At 37.6% G+C, this 17,633-nt stretch overlaps 1 protein-coding gene across 2 annotated transcripts in view; it reads left to right on the plus strand.

Moving 5' to 3' along the window:
* The window catches only part of MSH3 (mutS homolog 3), a 182,367-nt gene that overhangs the window by 50,048 nt on the left and 114,686 nt on the right, over positions 1–17,633 (plus strand). For both annotated transcript variants that reach the window (XM_024755697.1, XM_024755698.1), the window contains exons 9-12: positions 5,594–5,700; positions 8,330–8,444; positions 14,080–14,164; positions 16,579–16,688. In XM_024755697.1, coding sequence (XP_024611465.1) covers positions 5,594–5,700; positions 8,330–8,444; positions 14,080–14,164; positions 16,579–16,688 — 417 coding nt within the window. The remainder of the gene's footprint in view (positions 1–5,593; positions 5,701–8,329; positions 8,445–14,079; positions 14,165–16,578; positions 16,689–17,633) is intronic.

Here is a 17,633-nt window from a genome sequence, read left to right on the forward strand (position 1 = left end):
GGGTGTGTGGGCTTCAGTAGTTGTGGCTCATGGGCTCCAGAGTGCAGGTTCAGTATTTGTGGTGCACGGGCTTAGTTGCTCCGTGGTACGTGGGATCTTCCCGGACCAGGGCTTGAACCTGTGTCCCCTGCATTGGCAGGCAGATTCTTAACCACGGTGCCACCAGGGAAGTCCCAGTTTTTCTTTTGTAATCCAATCCGAGGTTAATTTTCTTTAAATAAGTGAGTTTAGCCCATTTACATTTGTCATTATGGTAGATATATTTGATATTAGTTTGTCCATATTCAGTTTTCTATTTTTATATCTTAAAGAATCTTCCACTATATGGTCTGTTTTCTTTGCTGTTCTTCTGGGGTTATTCTGATATTTTCATTCTAGTGGTTGTCTTTATGATTTGACATAATGCCCTCAGTCTTCTAAGAAAGTGATGGTTCCCTATTATAAGAAGTAATAAATTAATGAATTTCATCCTAATTCTGATATAGAGGCATTGTAACTATGTTACATAGTCTGTTTTATTCAGTCTCGATCTCTATTGCATTCTGTCCTCAGAGGAAAGAATTAATCACTCAGCAAGCTTGGAACTCAATCCGTATTATTATTATCAATAAGGACACTGTCAGAAGAGGCCTTGGGTTTTCCTAGAGTAGATTGTCAACCTTTAGCAAGGCTCTTTTTATCTATAAAAATTATAGTTTCAAAAGTCAGCATAGATCATAAATTGGTAAGTTGACATTTGGTCACAATTAAACATTATCAAAATCTTTGTAGGTGGTTTGCTACTCAGCACCAGAGAATCACCAATTTTATGTCCAAGTTGACATTACTGGGTCTAAAGTTCCCCCCTTTTTTAGTGTAGGTTCCACACTTGTTGAGAGTTTTATTGCCACTTAACTTTTCAAAAACAATACATTTGGCAACACAGAGGCATGTAACATATGAAAAGGATTTTTTAAAATTAGAAATCTTGGGACTTCCCTGGTGGTCCAGTGCTAAAGAATCCACCTTACAATGCAGGGGACATGGGTTCGATCCCTGGTCAGGGAACTAAGATCCCACTCGCTGCAGGACAACTAAGCCTGAGTGCTGCAACTACTGAGCTTGTGTGCCTCAACTAGAGAGCCCACGCGTCACAAACTACAGAGGATACGTGCTCTGGAGCCTGCGCGCCACAACTAGAGAAGAGAAAACCCGCTGCCACAGCTAGAGAGAAGCCCGCACGCTGCAACGAAAGATCCCACATGCCTCAACAAAGGTCCCACGTGCTGCAACTAAGACCCAATGCTGCCAAAAATAAATAAATAAATAATAAATCTTAAAAAAAAAAAAATAAAATTAGAAATTTTAAGACAGTCCAGCTTTGCATACCCCATGTAGTGACTGAGACTCACATGCTGACATTAGTCCTCCCATCCAGTGCAGAAGGGCAGTTGCCACCCCAGGCCCACGGAGGAGGAGCATAGCCTCTGTTCAGTCTCTTTTCTGTTCAGAAGGCTTCAGCCTCTGGTCACAAAGAGCCTCTGTAGAGGGTGGGAAGGTGTTTTTTAAATAATTTTTTAAGTCCTAGGTCAATTATGGGACCATCGTTGACTTAATTTTTTGGTGAAAAGATATTTACTGCTCACCTCTAATAGAGCAGCTAAAAACATAGACTGTCTTTGGAGACGATTTATATTTCCATTTTGTACTCTAGTCCTACAATGGCTGCCAGTATTTTTCGTGTAGATGAGTGTTTTCAGTCTGCAGTTTGCCTGCGAGTCACCCCGAAAACCCTGTTGAAAATGAAAATACCCCCTCTCCTCCAGCTTCTTGCTGAATTCAGATGGAACACATTTGGGGTATGGCATCTGTGCTTTTAATGTGTGTTGCAGGTGATTCTGATGCAGGTATTTCACAGGCTACAGTTTGAGGAAACCAAGATTGACAGTTCTCTGTTGAATATAGAAATTTTACTAAAATCTAGTTTGACAAAATTCTGGTCGGATATTACTCTCTGTGTATACAGTGTTTCAAGTAGACTTTTGTTTCAAAGATACAGTGATTTGATTTTACCATAAAGAAATCTAGGGAGACAGATAAGAGATTTCACATATAACTCCAATCAGTTTGTGGGAAAAAATGTTTGCATAAGGATATTTTATATACAGATTGCAGAATGTCGAATTTAACACTCTTGTGATGCTCCCATGAAAGCCTCAAGGGTAACTGACAAGTCCATTTTTATCAAAATTAATGTGTTTCTAAATTCTTATCTGCTTCTCAAACAAAATATTAGAACAGTAATTGAGTTACCAGCTGCCTCGCGTGTTCACTCTAGGGACTTGTACAAAAGCATTGTGGAACTCACCTAAGGTCATTCATTGCTTTTTGAGTTACTTAAATAGCTTTGCAGTAGGCATCTAAAAATCCAGGTATTAAGGGTGTCTACAGGAAGATAAAAATTGATAAGAGATTTGCAATAGTTAGTCTGATACTCTCTCCATTGGATTAAGGTGGAAAAATCCTCTTCAGCACTACAGATGGGAGAAAATCCTCCCTCTTAGATTTCTTCCTGAAGCAGCTTATGCCTGTCTAGTCTTGCAGTAGAACAGAAAAAGCCTTTGGAGCTAGGTATGCTGGCACAGATTTTCTGGGGGAAAAGAAAAACACTAAGAAATCAAATTTATAACTATTTAAGCAACGCAGAACATCAGGACAAGTATAGTATATTCCAGGAATGCAAAGATCATTCAGCATCAGAAAATATGAATAATATCTTACCAGATTAAGTGAGAGGAAACAATATGATTATTTTAATACCTATAGAAAGAACATTAGCTAAGATTCAGTAATCCTTTATGACTAATTTTTTTTATTTTTGCAAAAACTGGGAAACTTACCAAACCTTGGGCTAATAAGTCATTTATTCCAAAACCCGTTAGTAAAAATCATATTTAAGAGTCAAAACTTTGGAAGCATTCCCATTAGTACCAGTAAGAAAACAAAGGATGGCTGTTAGCCTTACCTTTGTTCAACGCAGCCCTGAAGGTCTTAGCCAGTTGTGTAGTGAAACAGAAAAAAGAAATGAAAAATAGAAATTTTCTTCTTGAAGATTATATTAATTCATACATAGGCAATACAGGAAAAAAGTGTTTAGCATTGTTGCTACATATAAAAATTTAGATTCATGTACACCAGTGATAAGCTTTTAGTCAATGTAATAGAAGAAAAGATTCCCTTCACAGTAGTATTAATCTATAATATATCTAAGAGTGAGCACAACCAAAGATATATATAACATGGAGAAAATTACAGAACATTATTGTTAGATATGAAAGACATGAATAAAGAGACATTATGCCATCTTTAACAATAGGATATCTTGATTTGTTAAGATATCATTTCTCTCTAAATTAATTCATTGCAAATCCAGTCAAAAGCCCAATAAGGTTTTTGTGAAACTTGACAAAATGAATCTAAAATTTCTAAAAAAATTCAAAAACCCAAGAATAGCCAAGACAATCTTGAAAAGCAAGGTAGGGGCCTTGCCACAGATATTGATACCAAGGCATGGAAATTACAATACTGTGCTCCTGATACAGAGATAGACAAAAAGATCAGTGGAATAGGATAGAAACCAGAAACAGGGTCACACGTATGTAGAAATGTGGAGGCAGCATTCTAAATTAATAGGATGGAATGTTTTATAATGGTGCTTGATCCTTAATTGAGAATCATATGGAAAATAAAAGTGTATTTCTACCTTCACACCATCCCCCAAAATAAATTCAGGTGAATTAAATTTGAAAAGCAAATCTTAAAAATTTACTCAAAAATAAGAAATAATTGAAAATTTAAAAACAGATACAAAGAAACGAAATTGAGCTATTTGTAGTCAGGTGGATGGACCTAGACACTGTCATACAGAGTGAAGTAAGTCAGAAAGAGAAAAACAAATACCGTATGCTAACACATATATATGGAACCAAAAAAAAAAAAAAGGTTCTGAAGAACCTACGGGCAGGACAGGAATAAAGATGCAAACATAGAGAATGGACTTGAGGACGTGGTGAGGGGGAAGGGTTAGCTGGGACGAAGTGAGAGTGGCATTGACATACATACACTACGAAATGTAAAATAGATAGCTAGTGGGAAGCAGCCGCATAGCACAGGGAGATCAGCTTGGTGCTTTGTGACCACCTAGAAGGGTGGGATAGGGAAGGGTGGGAGGGAGATGCAAGAGGGAAGGGATATGGGGATATATGTATACATATAGCTGATTCACTTTGTTATATAGCAGACACTAACACACTGTTGTAAAGCAATTATACTCCAATAAAGATGTTAAAAAAAATATGTCCATCTTCATGTATAAATCTTAGAAATATAATTCTGAGTGCAAAAGCAAGTTGTAGAAGGATAGGTGTAATAAAGTACTGCTTATATGAAATTTAAAACATGAAATGGTACAGTGTATTGTGTAAAGATGCTAAAATATATTGTAAAGTATAAAAACATACATGGTGCTAATATACACCAAATTGAAGGTAGTGTTTACTTCTGAAGATGGTAGATGAATATGACTGAAGAGGGACGTGTGCAGGATACACCTGTATCTATAATTTTTTTTTAGATAAAAATATTCTAAAGCAACATGTGGCAAAATGTTAACATCAAGTGAATGTCCAATAGTAAAGAAATGGTGGAATAAATTATGGCTTTTACATACTATCAAATATTTTTCAGACATTAAAAAGAGTGAGTTGTAGCTAGGTCACTTTATATGGAGGGATTTCCAAGAGTTATTATTTAGTGAAGAAAAGAAGATGCAGGGAAGTTTGTATAAGGTCATCCCCATTCTATAAAACAATGCATGTATGAGTAGGTGTATATGACATACGTATGACCATATGAACATGAAAAAGATGAGGAAGGGTTCCTCCTAGGCTGTTAACGGGTTGGGAGTGAGGTGATTAGGAAAGGAGGGGAGGGGAGGGGAATGGGGAGTCAAGCAAACTAGAAAATGGAAGACAATGCACTCCTAGCATGGATGATGATTTGATGATTTTGTTTATGTACTTACGTAATCATTTATGTATATACACACACACACACACATATGCATATTTTTTAAAAGTGTAGAACCACTTATAGAAACAGTGAGAGTTGACTTAAGGGGAATTTACTATATTTGACTGGAGGCTGTGGTAGAAGAAATGGACTTATTAGCATAGTGCCAACCAAAGATGCCACTTCAAAGAAATTAATGATGTATTCTGTTTCTAGTGGATTTAAACAATTGATGCAATTAAATTGATGCTTTTCCATTTTTCTCCCTTTTGTGTTTATTAAAGTAACTGACCTTAATGAGTTCTTAATAACAATATATATAAAATACAGTGCTAGGTGATATAAAATACTAGTAGTAAAAGTAATAATATTTTATGAAATGCAGCCTTTTGACCGAGAAACCTTAGCTCTTTGTCTCTTTTTTTTTCAACTTGGGAGAGAATAAGGAATGAGTCTTATTTATTTTGGTCAGGTCAAGGCCTAAATACAGATAGTGCAAGATTATGGATAATTAATTTTTTAATTTTGCATTTTTTTCTTTCAGCGTGCGGGATGACAGAATTCGAGTAGAAAGGATGGATAACATGTGTTTTGAATACAGCCACGCTTTCCAAGAGGTTACAGAATTTTATGCAAAAGACATAGTTGACGGTAAATGTAAATATTTTATACATGTTAGCCATGTGTCCTCAAATTTAACTGAGTTGAGATTTGGATAAAGGTGCAATTTTGACTAAAACTCTAATGGAAACTAGATAGTTATTGATTAATAACTGGAAGTAGAGGGAAGAGTTCACTGTTCTTGCACTCATCAGAAGCACAACTGCAGCTGCTTCTTTGTAATTATGACCATTTAGTAACTTGATGTTTTTGGCATATTCATTGGAGTGTAACAAGTTAGTTTCAGAAGAACCTTCCTTTTTGCTTCCTTTAAAAGATAGTCCATGATTTTCCTGCAATTTTATAAAATGTAAATCTCCTAATGAAGGCTAGCATTTCCAAAAATTGATGGCCAGAATTAAAATACCAGAACATTAGTGACAGGGTCTTAATACGTTGGATTACCATTGTTTATCTAATTCACATTTTCTCAGCCAAGTATCTGTTTGATTTGGTCTGTACCCCTCATTCCTGCCAGTCCAGCTTATGCTAAGATCCAATATTATCCCCTATCACAAGCTGCAGAGCTTTCACTGTTAGACCAGCCTCCCCCAGCTCCCTCTTAGGCATCAATGTCTTGTTGGCATTTCTTTCCCCATCCCTTTTAATCTCATGGTGTCTTGGCCAAATTGAATCAGGCGTCTGAGAGTGTAACCCACTTATAATGGCAGTCCGAGATATCACCAAGGGATCATCATCTTATGTTCAACTAAAGACAAGACTAAGTCAGGAAACTATCATAAGCCACTCTTGGCATCAGATTCGCTTAGAAGGATATAGGACAGAAAATCCAGTTTGCCGACAGGACGCTGTTCCTCTTAGTGGGAGGCGTCCTCAGCAGTCTGCAGCAGTCCACAGAGTCATTGGGTGCTTAAAATCCCCTCCCTCCTCTAGTGACTGCTCAGTTGCAAAGAAAGCAGACTTTCATCAGGGGGATGCAGGATCTGCCCTGGCTTAGAAGCCCCATGACCTATAGGAAACCTTATCTCTTGCTGGAATTTCTCCAAAGGACATGCCAAGTTTAAAGAGTCAGTGTACTCAAGGAAGGCCAAAATTCTGGAGTCAGGTATTTATAATTTCCCCTAGTTCAGATGCTGCAGTTTACTGATTTCAGGTCATTTTTACCATACACAATGCTACCTCATAACACAATGGCACTTCATCTTTTGTCAGGTTTCCTGGGGAACAGAGCTAGACAGTTAAAAGATGAAATTCTCAGTAGAAGGGAAGAGTTTTGTTAACTCATCATTTACACCTTGGTTTTATAAAAAGCTATAGTTGAAAGTAATATATTTTATATTACAGATTTGTAGAGGATATCTTGTAATTTTTTCTAGAGGTTATAAATACCTACTGCAAAAAAAGTTAAAACATAGTTGTGTGTAAGGAAGAAAGTACAAGTCCTTCCCCACAAATCCTTAAGAATTTTTTGATGTACAGATCTACACATAAACATACATATTTCTATGTATTTGTTTAATATAACTTGTATTTATTCTTTCAACTAATTTTTATTGAATGCCTATTTGAGGTATTTTACATACTGTAAGGAATTAAACAGACAAAAATTCCTGCCCTTTTGGAGTTTACAGTCTAATAGGGGGAGGTGTACAATAAAATAGTGTTTAAAGGTGATGAGTACGATACAGAAAGGCAGGGAAGAGGTGAATTTTTAAGTAGAGTGGTGAGGGAAGCCCACACCGAGAATGTGGCAGTTGAACAAAGATTTGAACAAAGATTAAAGGAGTTAAGGGGGAAAACCACATGGACCTGTGAAGGAACAGTTTCAGGCAGAGACAACAGTAAGTACAACATATCTAAAGTGCTTGGTGTGTTTAAAGAATATCAAGGAGCCTGGGTGCTGGGACAGAGTAACTAAGGGGGAGAATATTAGGAGGTGTGCTCAGAGATGAAAGGAGATGGAAGGCAGGTTGTGTAGGGACTTGTAGACCCTTTACGAACTTGTGCTGCTTCTCGCAGTGAGTTGGGAAATGTTGGAGGATTTGTAAGCACAGTAATCCAGTTATGTGACGTACATTTTAAAAAGGATTCCTTTGGCTGATCTGTTAAGAATACCCTATAGGGCACAGGGATAGAGGTGGGAGACCAGATGGAAAGCTAATGGGAAAGTCATTCCCATTAGTAGGTGCATAATAATCTGGATGTACTGAAATTTATTTAAGTAATACCTTATCGATGTTCAATTAGGTTGTGTCTGATTTTTTAAGAGGGAAGAGATATGGGGATATATGTATATGTATATCTGATTGACTTTGTTATAAAGCAGAAATTACTAGAAAAGATTTTTCAACTCACTTTCTGGTATACACATCTTTAACGAGCAGTTTGGAGTATTTCTGGGTCAAAGGGGATGAGCATTTTACACTTTGAAAATAGTTGCTCTGTTGCTCTCCAAAAAAGGGTCATCTACCATCAGAAAATGCCCTTTCTTTCGTACCCTAAGTATTTGTAAACTTCTGTATTTTTCCAAAGGGTAATTTTGGGAGATAACGGTCTAAATTATTATTTCAAAAATCATAAACTAAATTTTATTTAACTTAATATTTGTTTTTAATAATGAATAATAACTTTAATGAAGGTGTATATTCTGTTTTTTTAGGTTCGCAAAGTTTTTCTGGCATCATTAACTTGGAAAAGCCTGTGATTTGCTCTTTGGCTGCCATAATAAGATATCTGAAAGAGTTTAACTTGGAAAAGGTGCTTTCCAAACCCAAGTAAGTGATTTTGCAAAAATAAAAGGGTGGTGTTATATTAAAAAACATTTCTTAAATTGAATTTGGTAAGTACTATTGAATTTTTTTAAGTACTAGGCAAGAGGTTTACCTGCTCTGGATAGAATATTCTGGGACAAGAATGAGCTGTGTGGTATTGTTGCTGAAGAATATTAAAAATATTAATTGACATAAATTAAAAGAAAGCTTAAGAATTCTGTCAATTTGTATTCATGATAGCTATTGAATGTATTATAGTGTTGACTACAACACCATAATATAAAACTGTGCTTTATACTAATGCACAGTTAGTTGAGAAGTAGTATTAAGAAGTGGTATTGAAAAGCATTCATAAAACTTCATCACCTTTCTTATTCTTGGTTTCAATTCTTTTTTTTTTTTTTTTTTGCGGTACGCGGGCCTCTCACTGTTGTGGCCTCTCCCGTTGCGGAGCACAGGCTCCGGACGCGCAGGCTCAGCGGCCATGGCTCACGGGCCCAGCAGCTCCGCGGCATGTGGGATCTTCCCAGACTGGGGCACGAACCCGTGTCCCCTGCATCGGCAGGCGGACTCTCAACCACTGCGCCACCAGGGAAGCCCCTGGTTTCAATTCTTATTTCACAGACCATAAAGTTGAAGATAAAGAGGACAGCTACTAACATAGACAGCTTTTTTAAAAATTTTTTTAACTTTTTTTACTTTTGGCTGCACTGGGTCTTTGTTGCTGCACTCGGGCTTTCTCTAGTTGTGGCGAGCGGGGGCTACTCTTTGTTGCAGTGCGCGGGCTTGTCGCGGAGCACGGACTCTAGGCGCACAGGCTTCAGTGGTTGTGGCGCATGGGCTCATTAGTTGTGGCTCGCGAGCTGTAGGCTCAGTAGTTGTGGCACACGGGCTTAGTTGCTCTGCAGCATGTGGGATCTTCCCGGACCAGGGCTCGAACCCATGTACCCTGCATTGGCAGGCGGATTCTTAACCACTGCGCCACCAGGGAAGCCCTTTATAGACAGCTTTTTAAAAGAGTGATTAACTTTGTAGAGTTGAGAGATTTAAAAGCTGGCAATTGACATTCTAGGAAAATGCTAGTTTAAAAGCCAGTGGAATAAAAAAGGGGTAGCAGAATAATTTTCTTGCCTTTCCATATTCTACCTTCACTAGCCCCTTATCTTTGGCTCTGTGAAGAATTACCCTATATCATATAGATCCTGGATAAGTAAGCTACTTCCTCTTCTGCAGAGGTGGGGTGGACAGATAGGAGCTATCTCAGTAAAATGTCATTTAGTACCAAGATTGGGAAATCCTTGTCTATGTCTATTTTAATCCCACCCTGAAAGCAATATACTTCCAAGAGTTCTACCCAATGCCCTAAGTATTTTGAGGTATTTCTACTCTCTTTAGTCAGAGAGCAAACTATTCTAAGCCCTATGTGAACCCTTGTTCGTCCTACTGTTTCTTGCGGTTCTTTCCCTGATCTCATGTGAGGTCCTCCGCATATTTAAGGATCAGTGCTTAGCCAAAGACTTTGATGGGACCCTTCTGCATCTCTCTGTATGCAGCTCTGTCGTCTCTGACGTTCTCTCTCACAACTTCTACTTTCCTTGGTCTCTCCAAGGAGTTAGTCATAGTGTTTACCTCTTTTGTTTTTCTTCTCTCAGGGATCACAGTTCTATGCTGCCTGATGTCCAACTGCCCGAAAACAGTTTTAAATGTATATATATATATGTGTGTGTGTATATATATATATATATATACACACACACATATATATATACACATTTAAAACTGAAGTGTGTATGTGTGTGTATATATATATTTGTATAATTTTCTAGTTGTGGTTAAAGGACAGTACTCGTGCATTTAATCTTTTACGAATGAAAGCAGAAGTGAGGTGCCATGATTGAACACCATAAAAAAACAACAGAAGAGGGAGATGTGTAAAGTAACATCAGCTATCCTAAAAAATGTCTGTGTTCTGAAACTTCTGGAAAACTAATTTTCACTTAAAAATTAGCAATGGGAAAAGAACCAAATTGGAATCCCATATAAAATTATAACAAAAAAGAATAAGGAGCAGGATAATGTCCTTACAGAAAGTGAACGCATGCCAGAAAGACATGCCCACAAATTAAATAAAAACTATAACCTATTACTTCAAAATGAGCTAAAAGAAAATGATGCTAAATGTGAAAGGACAAATGAGAATACATGAGAAATAGGAAAGATTTGAAATGAGGTGATAGGATTTGAGAATGAACTATATATTAAAGAAAAAGATCAATTTAGGAATAAAGAGTAAACTAGAAGGAATACAAAAGTAAATAAATACAACAGAGATACTTTTAAGAGAAACAGAATTTGAAAAGAGAGAGGTGCAAGAAAAGATTAACATGGCAAACCTGATGAGACAACTATCCTTAGGAAACCCTACATGCAAGCTTGACCCTTGACCGGCATCTGAGACCTTGCCTTTGGGGAGGGTTTCCAGCATTCTCTGGTAAGAATGGCTCACTGTGCCTAAATGGTTTCTGCAGACAGTATGGTTTATGCTGAACACCTACTTGTTTTCTGGGAGCTGGAATTTTGGTACACGGTGGGGAAGAGGTGCCTATGTGAATGCAGCCCCCAGTGAAAACCCTGGGTGCTGAGTCTCTAATGAGCTTCTCTGGTGGATATTTCACACATGTTGCCACAACTCACTGCTGGGGAAATTAAGTACATCTTGTGTGACTTTACCAGGAGAGGACTCTTGGAAGCTTGCCCTTGGTTTCCTCTGGACTTTGCCTTATGTACCTTTTCCCTTTTCTGATTTTGCTTTGTATCCTTTCACGGTAATAAATCATAGCTGTGAGTATGACTATATACTGAGTCCTATGTATTCTCCTAGTGAATCGTTGGGGATCTGTTATACACCCTTCTTCTTATTTTCTTCTTTAATATGCATACTGGCAGCATTTAGGAATGCAAAGATATTTGTTTTAATTGCAAATAAATTAGAAGTGAATCTACAATAAAACTGAATTTTTGTCGTATGATACAATTTATAATTCATAAATTAACCATCAAAAGGTTAGACAAATGGTGAATGTATGAACTCTGAAAACTACATAGAGAACTATTCTCCACTATAAATTTCATATGTAATGTGGTAGGGTGTCTTTTTTTTCTTTGTTTTCATTTTCAAATAATATTAATAGTATTTAAATAGAATCTTTGTAAGGGGTTGATCTTTCACATAAGGTCTACACCTTTGCTGCCTTTGTCTAAATCAGAAAGATTGGTTTTTGTTTTGTTTTTATTTAAGTAGTATAGGAATGATGTAGAATCTTAAATTTCTTTGGCAATTTTCAGCAAGAACATTTTTCTCCCATTATAAAACTTGAGGGGAAAAAAAAGCATCCTTTGTATTATTGTTGTTTGAAATATTAATGAAGTATATTCCCATGTTACTTGGAAGATTTCTATGGAAGTTCACACAGGATGAATGCTAGCCAGGCATTGTTTATAAGGTTTATTTCAAAGCACATAAAATTTGGTTTTTTCCAAAAGGATAAATAATTTAGAATTGCTTGATCAGTGATCACATACTGTCGAATTCCTAAGGATGCTGGCAGATATAACCCTGACTTCAAAAGTATATATATAGTTCCTAATGGAAATAGACACTGACAGAAGGAAATGTCTTTTGTATTTGTAAGGAAGAGTCAGAACTCCAGAGTACATTATCATCCAAACATATGGGAAACCTGAAGCATAGTTAGTTCTTATAGTTGCTTGGTAATTATCATTCCATAGGAATCAGTCTAACTTAATATTGCCCAGTGGTTGATCTCTTTTATTAAGATCAGTGCAGATGTCAATGCTGCTGAATTGTGGGTTCTTGATGCCAACTAAGCATCCTTCCAGAGTCTGTCTTATTAAGGTACTCAAGTGTTCATTAATCACCCCTAGGGTGTAGGTTAAACCTATCAAGAACAGGGGAAGTAAATGACTTTTCTTTAAACACATAGGAACTGGTTAAATAGCAACTCAGAGTCCAGGCTAGCAATACTTCCAACTTGTATCTTTGACCATGAAGGTGTGTGAACATCTGTCAGCTGTACAGCAAATCACTGCCTAATTGTTTCTTCCTAAAAATAATGTTTTACATTTTATTACTGTCTCTGGGTGTTTCACATCCATTTCTGGGCTTTATAACTCAAAGGAAACCAAACAAACCCAAACTGGCCTCCCCACAGAAAGATGGCAGACCTTTGCTGAGCATATACTTTCTGCTAGGCTCTGCAGGTGCTGCAAAATGTATAAGACACAAAGAACCCATGCCTCCAAGGAGCTTAGATCTATTAATGAGGATAGCAGAAGAAGATAAATTGCTGTAATGCAAGGCAAATCAAGTTAACAGTTACAAGAAGGAGAGAATGGCCTACACACACCTACTATCAGTGTTGGAGTTGCTTCCCTCTAAAAATCATTAACAAGTCATCCTTTGGAAGCTAGGTCAAACCTGTTGCAGGTAAATTACACTGCCAGGGGACAGTGTTCAGTTACTAGGCAACATTCCTAATATGCAGTAAGTTATTTCTTTTTCAGGGCTCTGGAACCTTAGTTGTGGGAGTCATCTAGAAGTGGAGGTATCTCTCAATGAGGACTGGCTCCTTGGGCTCTGATTTTAGGCTCTAGATTCCTGGATGAAAGCTTGCTTCCATAACTGGCTTAGGAAACTGGATTTTATTTACATCTTATTATGGCCATGATGAGTGGGGTTAGTTTTATGATGCAAACACTCATGCTTTCCTTCCAAATAGTTCAGTGACTTGCCGTTATTTTTCTTGCTTTGAAAAATGAGCCATCAAATCTGTAAGTGCTGTGGACAGAAATGTCAAAGGACTGGCTTATAAAGGAAGTTAATTACTGGATTAGTAATGCATTGATTAATATACTTTTTAACGTGACAGGCTAATAAGGACAAAATTTGAATTGTGCTTACATTTATTAATCACATTGAACTCAATAGTCAAGTTTATTTGAAATTTATTGAATTTTTAATCTAGTTTGGGATAGTTACAGGGACATATGGAGAATGTGAATTCTTTGAACTTAAGGAAGTAATTTCTACTTTTTCAGTTTTATACTCTGCTAAAACATTAGCCACATTAATTTGTGGTCTTAATTATAGAGTAAATAACATTTGCACATACCGGAATGTTGATTAAAAGCTTTTAAAGTGTTTATCAGGATGATCTCATGCTAAAGAATAAGGAGGACGTTTTTAAGTATACTGACATATTTTTCTAGCAAATCGCATAGCTTTTCCTGAAGAGACCACCACTTGCTCTGCCAATGATAAAAGACTATGTTTGGTTCTATTACTGGAAATATAAAAAAAATTTTAAATTGTTGGTACCATTACTTTCCTTCCTTGTTCTTGGTTTTGGTGTGACAACAGCTGTCCTTTCACATCAGTTTACCTAACAGCGCCCAGTCGATAGAAGATACTCTCATAATGATGAATATTCTTTTTGGCTTTTTTTGGTTCGATTTCCTATCGCAGGAAATCATGTTACTGGAGTATTTCTAATGCCTAAATTAGTTTTTCTATTTCTTTATGCACTTGCATCATGGCTCATATTTCATTCTTTTACAGGAATTTTAAACAGTTGTCAGGTGAAATGGAATTTATGACAATTAATGGAACAACATTAAGGAACCTGGAAATCCTTCAGAATCAGGTCAGGTAAACATAAGGCCTATTAGATTCAAAATGGTTTTGAAAAAAAATGTGGGATAAGGTAGCAGTCTGTGCTTAGGTATGCAGGTGAAAACATTGTTGTCTTCAGCTGACAGCATTGCCTGACATCTACTGGTAACTGCAGTGCTCACTTTTTCTGAGGACCAAATACATGAAATACTTACTTGGGAGTACGTTGGGAGCTATAGAGCTGTGCTTTTTAATGATTGAAGCGACACGTCCATCCTGATAATTTCTTTATGAAATATTTCTTTGGAAAGGCATCATCTTTGGAAATTAATGTAAAGTGGATTTTTTTGGTCTGCTTGGTTATGTTTTTTCTACATACTTTTAACTGATTGTTGAAATGTCTGCAGTCTTACTTCATTATCCAGCATATAAAACAAGTTTCTCTGATACTCAGTTTGACTGTAAGATGCATAATATTTCACTTCGCAAACTTCCATTATTGTTTACTTGCCCTTTATTGATGAATGAGAAGGGTAATGAAGACATTAAAATTATTGCTTTCATGTATTAAACTATCACTTGGAAATGTGAGATATTATATTGTAAAACTAATGTTATTATAAAGTCACAGAAAGAAAAAGCAGTTCCAAGTCATTTGAGTAAGTAGTGGAAAAGCTGAACCATCTGCTGTGAATCACTAGAACTGCTGTGAATTAAAGTAAATGCTGAATTTATTCTCCTGACTCCTGGATTTGTATATTGCTGTCTAGTTTCTCTCACTTGGTTTCTCCCTCTGCCAGGCTGTCCTTGTATACTGGAGTCAGCCTTCCTTTTATGCAATAACATTTTTATCATGTCATTCTGTCATCCGGAAGTTGAGTATATTTCCCGCAAGTCTTTCTCATCAACTCTGTAAACATCCCCGAGGTAGCAAACAAAAGGGCATTTCTGGGGTGAAGAAGAGCCCACAGTCAAAGCCTGCAGACACAGCCCCGGTAGTCCAAGATTTCTTTACTTCTGCCACATCCTCCCTGTTCACATCCTATTACAGTGGAGTCAATTCTGAAATCAAATTCCTAAGGCAAAAATCATCCGTCATCAGAATACCCTCTAAAATCCCTTTCTTTATCAGGACTTGGGCCCTTGTAGAAATAGAAGCTGAGAATTAGCATCTTCTGCTTGTCTTTGTGCTTCAGCTTTGTCCTCCTTTACTATAGAGCAATGGAAAGGGGTCATGAGGAGGGAGCTGGTTGCCAGGGAGAGCAAAGGTGTAACAGGACTCAGGTCTCCCCCAGCTCTCCCTCTCTTGTCTGAGCCTGCTTCCCCAATGATGCCAGGTAATTAGAGAATGATTCCCCTCCACCGTACTCTTCCTGGGACCCTTTACTGTGGTCCAGGCAGTCGGGCTCTCGTCTCAGGAAGGGATGGTGCAGTCACTGATGTGGATTTTCCTCATAGGTCTGCTCTGCCTGCCCAGCTCCTCAGGGAGCCTTCCATGACACTGTAGTTTCCGTGTGTGCTCTGCTTTAAACTCCTAAGGCCTGGAGAGGCTATAGCACACTTCTTATAGTTGATTTCTGCCAGGTGGCATTGTGTCCTCATTAGGAGTCTTTTCTCCCACACTTGGATGTAAGTGCCCTGAGGGAGGCACCATGTCTTAATATACCTTTGCCAGTTATTCTACTGAGCACACAGGAGGTATTCTGTAAGTACCTGCTCGTTGATTTGAAGGAAAGAGTAAAAAAAAAAACAAAATCAGGTGAAAACAACTTTATGTTCCAAATAGAACTTAAACCTATTATTAGATATTTTGTACTACAGTGAAACCTTGGTAAAATTTAATACCATCTCTAGTTAATTGTAAAAATTTTTTAATGGCTTAACATTAAAGTGGCAAAGCATAGATAAATTTTTGCTAAGGATTTAATAAAAGAGACTAAAATCAAACCCTTCAGGGGTACAGTCCTAGAGTGCAGTACAGGTTCACTTCTTTCTGTAAACTTGTTCAGTGTTGTCATGAGAGTATCTGTCTTTAGAATGGCAACTCTTAGGTAGTGGGAGATACTGAACTGCCAAAGGAAAATGAAATTATCTTCACTGTGCTTTCCAAGGCAGGAAAGGATGCAGTTATATTTTTGAGATGTTTAAGACAAACATTTCAAAAGAGACTTCTCAATAATTTATTGTTAGTTAACTAAAAACTATACACAGACTATATCTTTCTTGTGTAAAATATAAGTACTTTGTGTGTGTATATAAGGATGTGTGTATGTATACATTCATTCATCTGACATTAAATGAACACCTGTTTTGAGCTCTGTTTTATGCTAGGGCGTAACATTTAAAATTGGGGTCTATGGAATAATGAGGACGCATGAACAACTAGCAGTTTTGGTACAAATACAATCATCTAGTTAATAAACCTTGTTTTCTGGTCTTTTTTAGACTGATATGAAAACCAAAGGAAGTTTATTTTGGGTTTTAGACCATACTAAAACTTCATTTGGGAGACGGAAGTTAAAGAAGTGGGTGACCCAGCCACTCCTTAAACTAAGGTAAAAGGAATTGTCTTTTGTGTGTTTAATCTGAACACTGTTTTCAGTCGGGGAAGATTTTATTTTGTATCTGGCAATAGACTATTATCGGGAAGATTTTTTTCCTTGTCCCTAAGAATGAGCCTACTTTCAGTTGGAAGACATGGGGTCTGCCCGGAGAAAGTGGGTTAACCAGTTCGTTTGGGTCATCAGTAACATAAGCGTGTAGGGAGAGAGAGGCTGGGGCAATGGGGCACTGCCTTTTGTTGAGGGCTTTGAAGGCTGGGCTGAGGAGCTGGTAGCCAGAGGAGGTTAATCCTGTGATTCTGCACATGGGAGTGATAGGATCAGAGCTGGCTTGTGTGTGGGAGCAGACAAAGTGGTCATGGGTGGGGAACAAGCTGGCAAGTTCACGGAGAGGTTCTGAGGACCTGAGCTAAAGAAGTAACAGTAGGAATCTGAAAGAGGGCTTAGATGTGAGATGTTTAAGAAGGTAGGATGAGTAAACTAGGTGTGCTTTCAGGGAAGGTAGGTGAGTCTGGTGCCTGAAACACAGTGGTTTCCAAGCTTGTCTGCACGTTGGAATCACCTGGGTAGCTTTGAAATACTTAATGCCTGTATCCAGCCCCCAGATATTGTGATTTCAGTGGCCTCCAGTGTGGCCTGGGAGTTGGAATTTTTAAAAGCTCCCAGATGATTCTGACATGCAGATAGATTTGGGAGCTGTGACCTATGCCTGTCACGTTGTAGGAGTCCAAATAATGTTGACTGACGGACTGAATGAATGAATGCTATTATTTATTGTGCTTTTACTATGTACCAGTATTTAATATTCAGAATCATCCTCTGAGGGTGGGTCCTTGAGATGAGTAAACAGATTCAGAGAGCTTCAATAACTTGCTTGATGTTTCACAGCTGGTAGAGCCTAGATTTAAAATCAGCATTGAATCCATCTTGAGCAGCTTC

Source organism: Neophocaena asiaeorientalis, unplaced genomic scaffold (assembly GCF_003031525.2).
Source record: "Neophocaena asiaeorientalis asiaeorientalis breed wild unplaced genomic scaffold, Neophocaena_asiaeorientalis_V1.1 scaffold37, whole genome shotgun sequence".
NCBI classification, from domain to species: domain Eukaryota; kingdom Metazoa; phylum Chordata; class Mammalia; order Artiodactyla; family Phocoenidae; genus Neophocaena; species Neophocaena asiaeorientalis.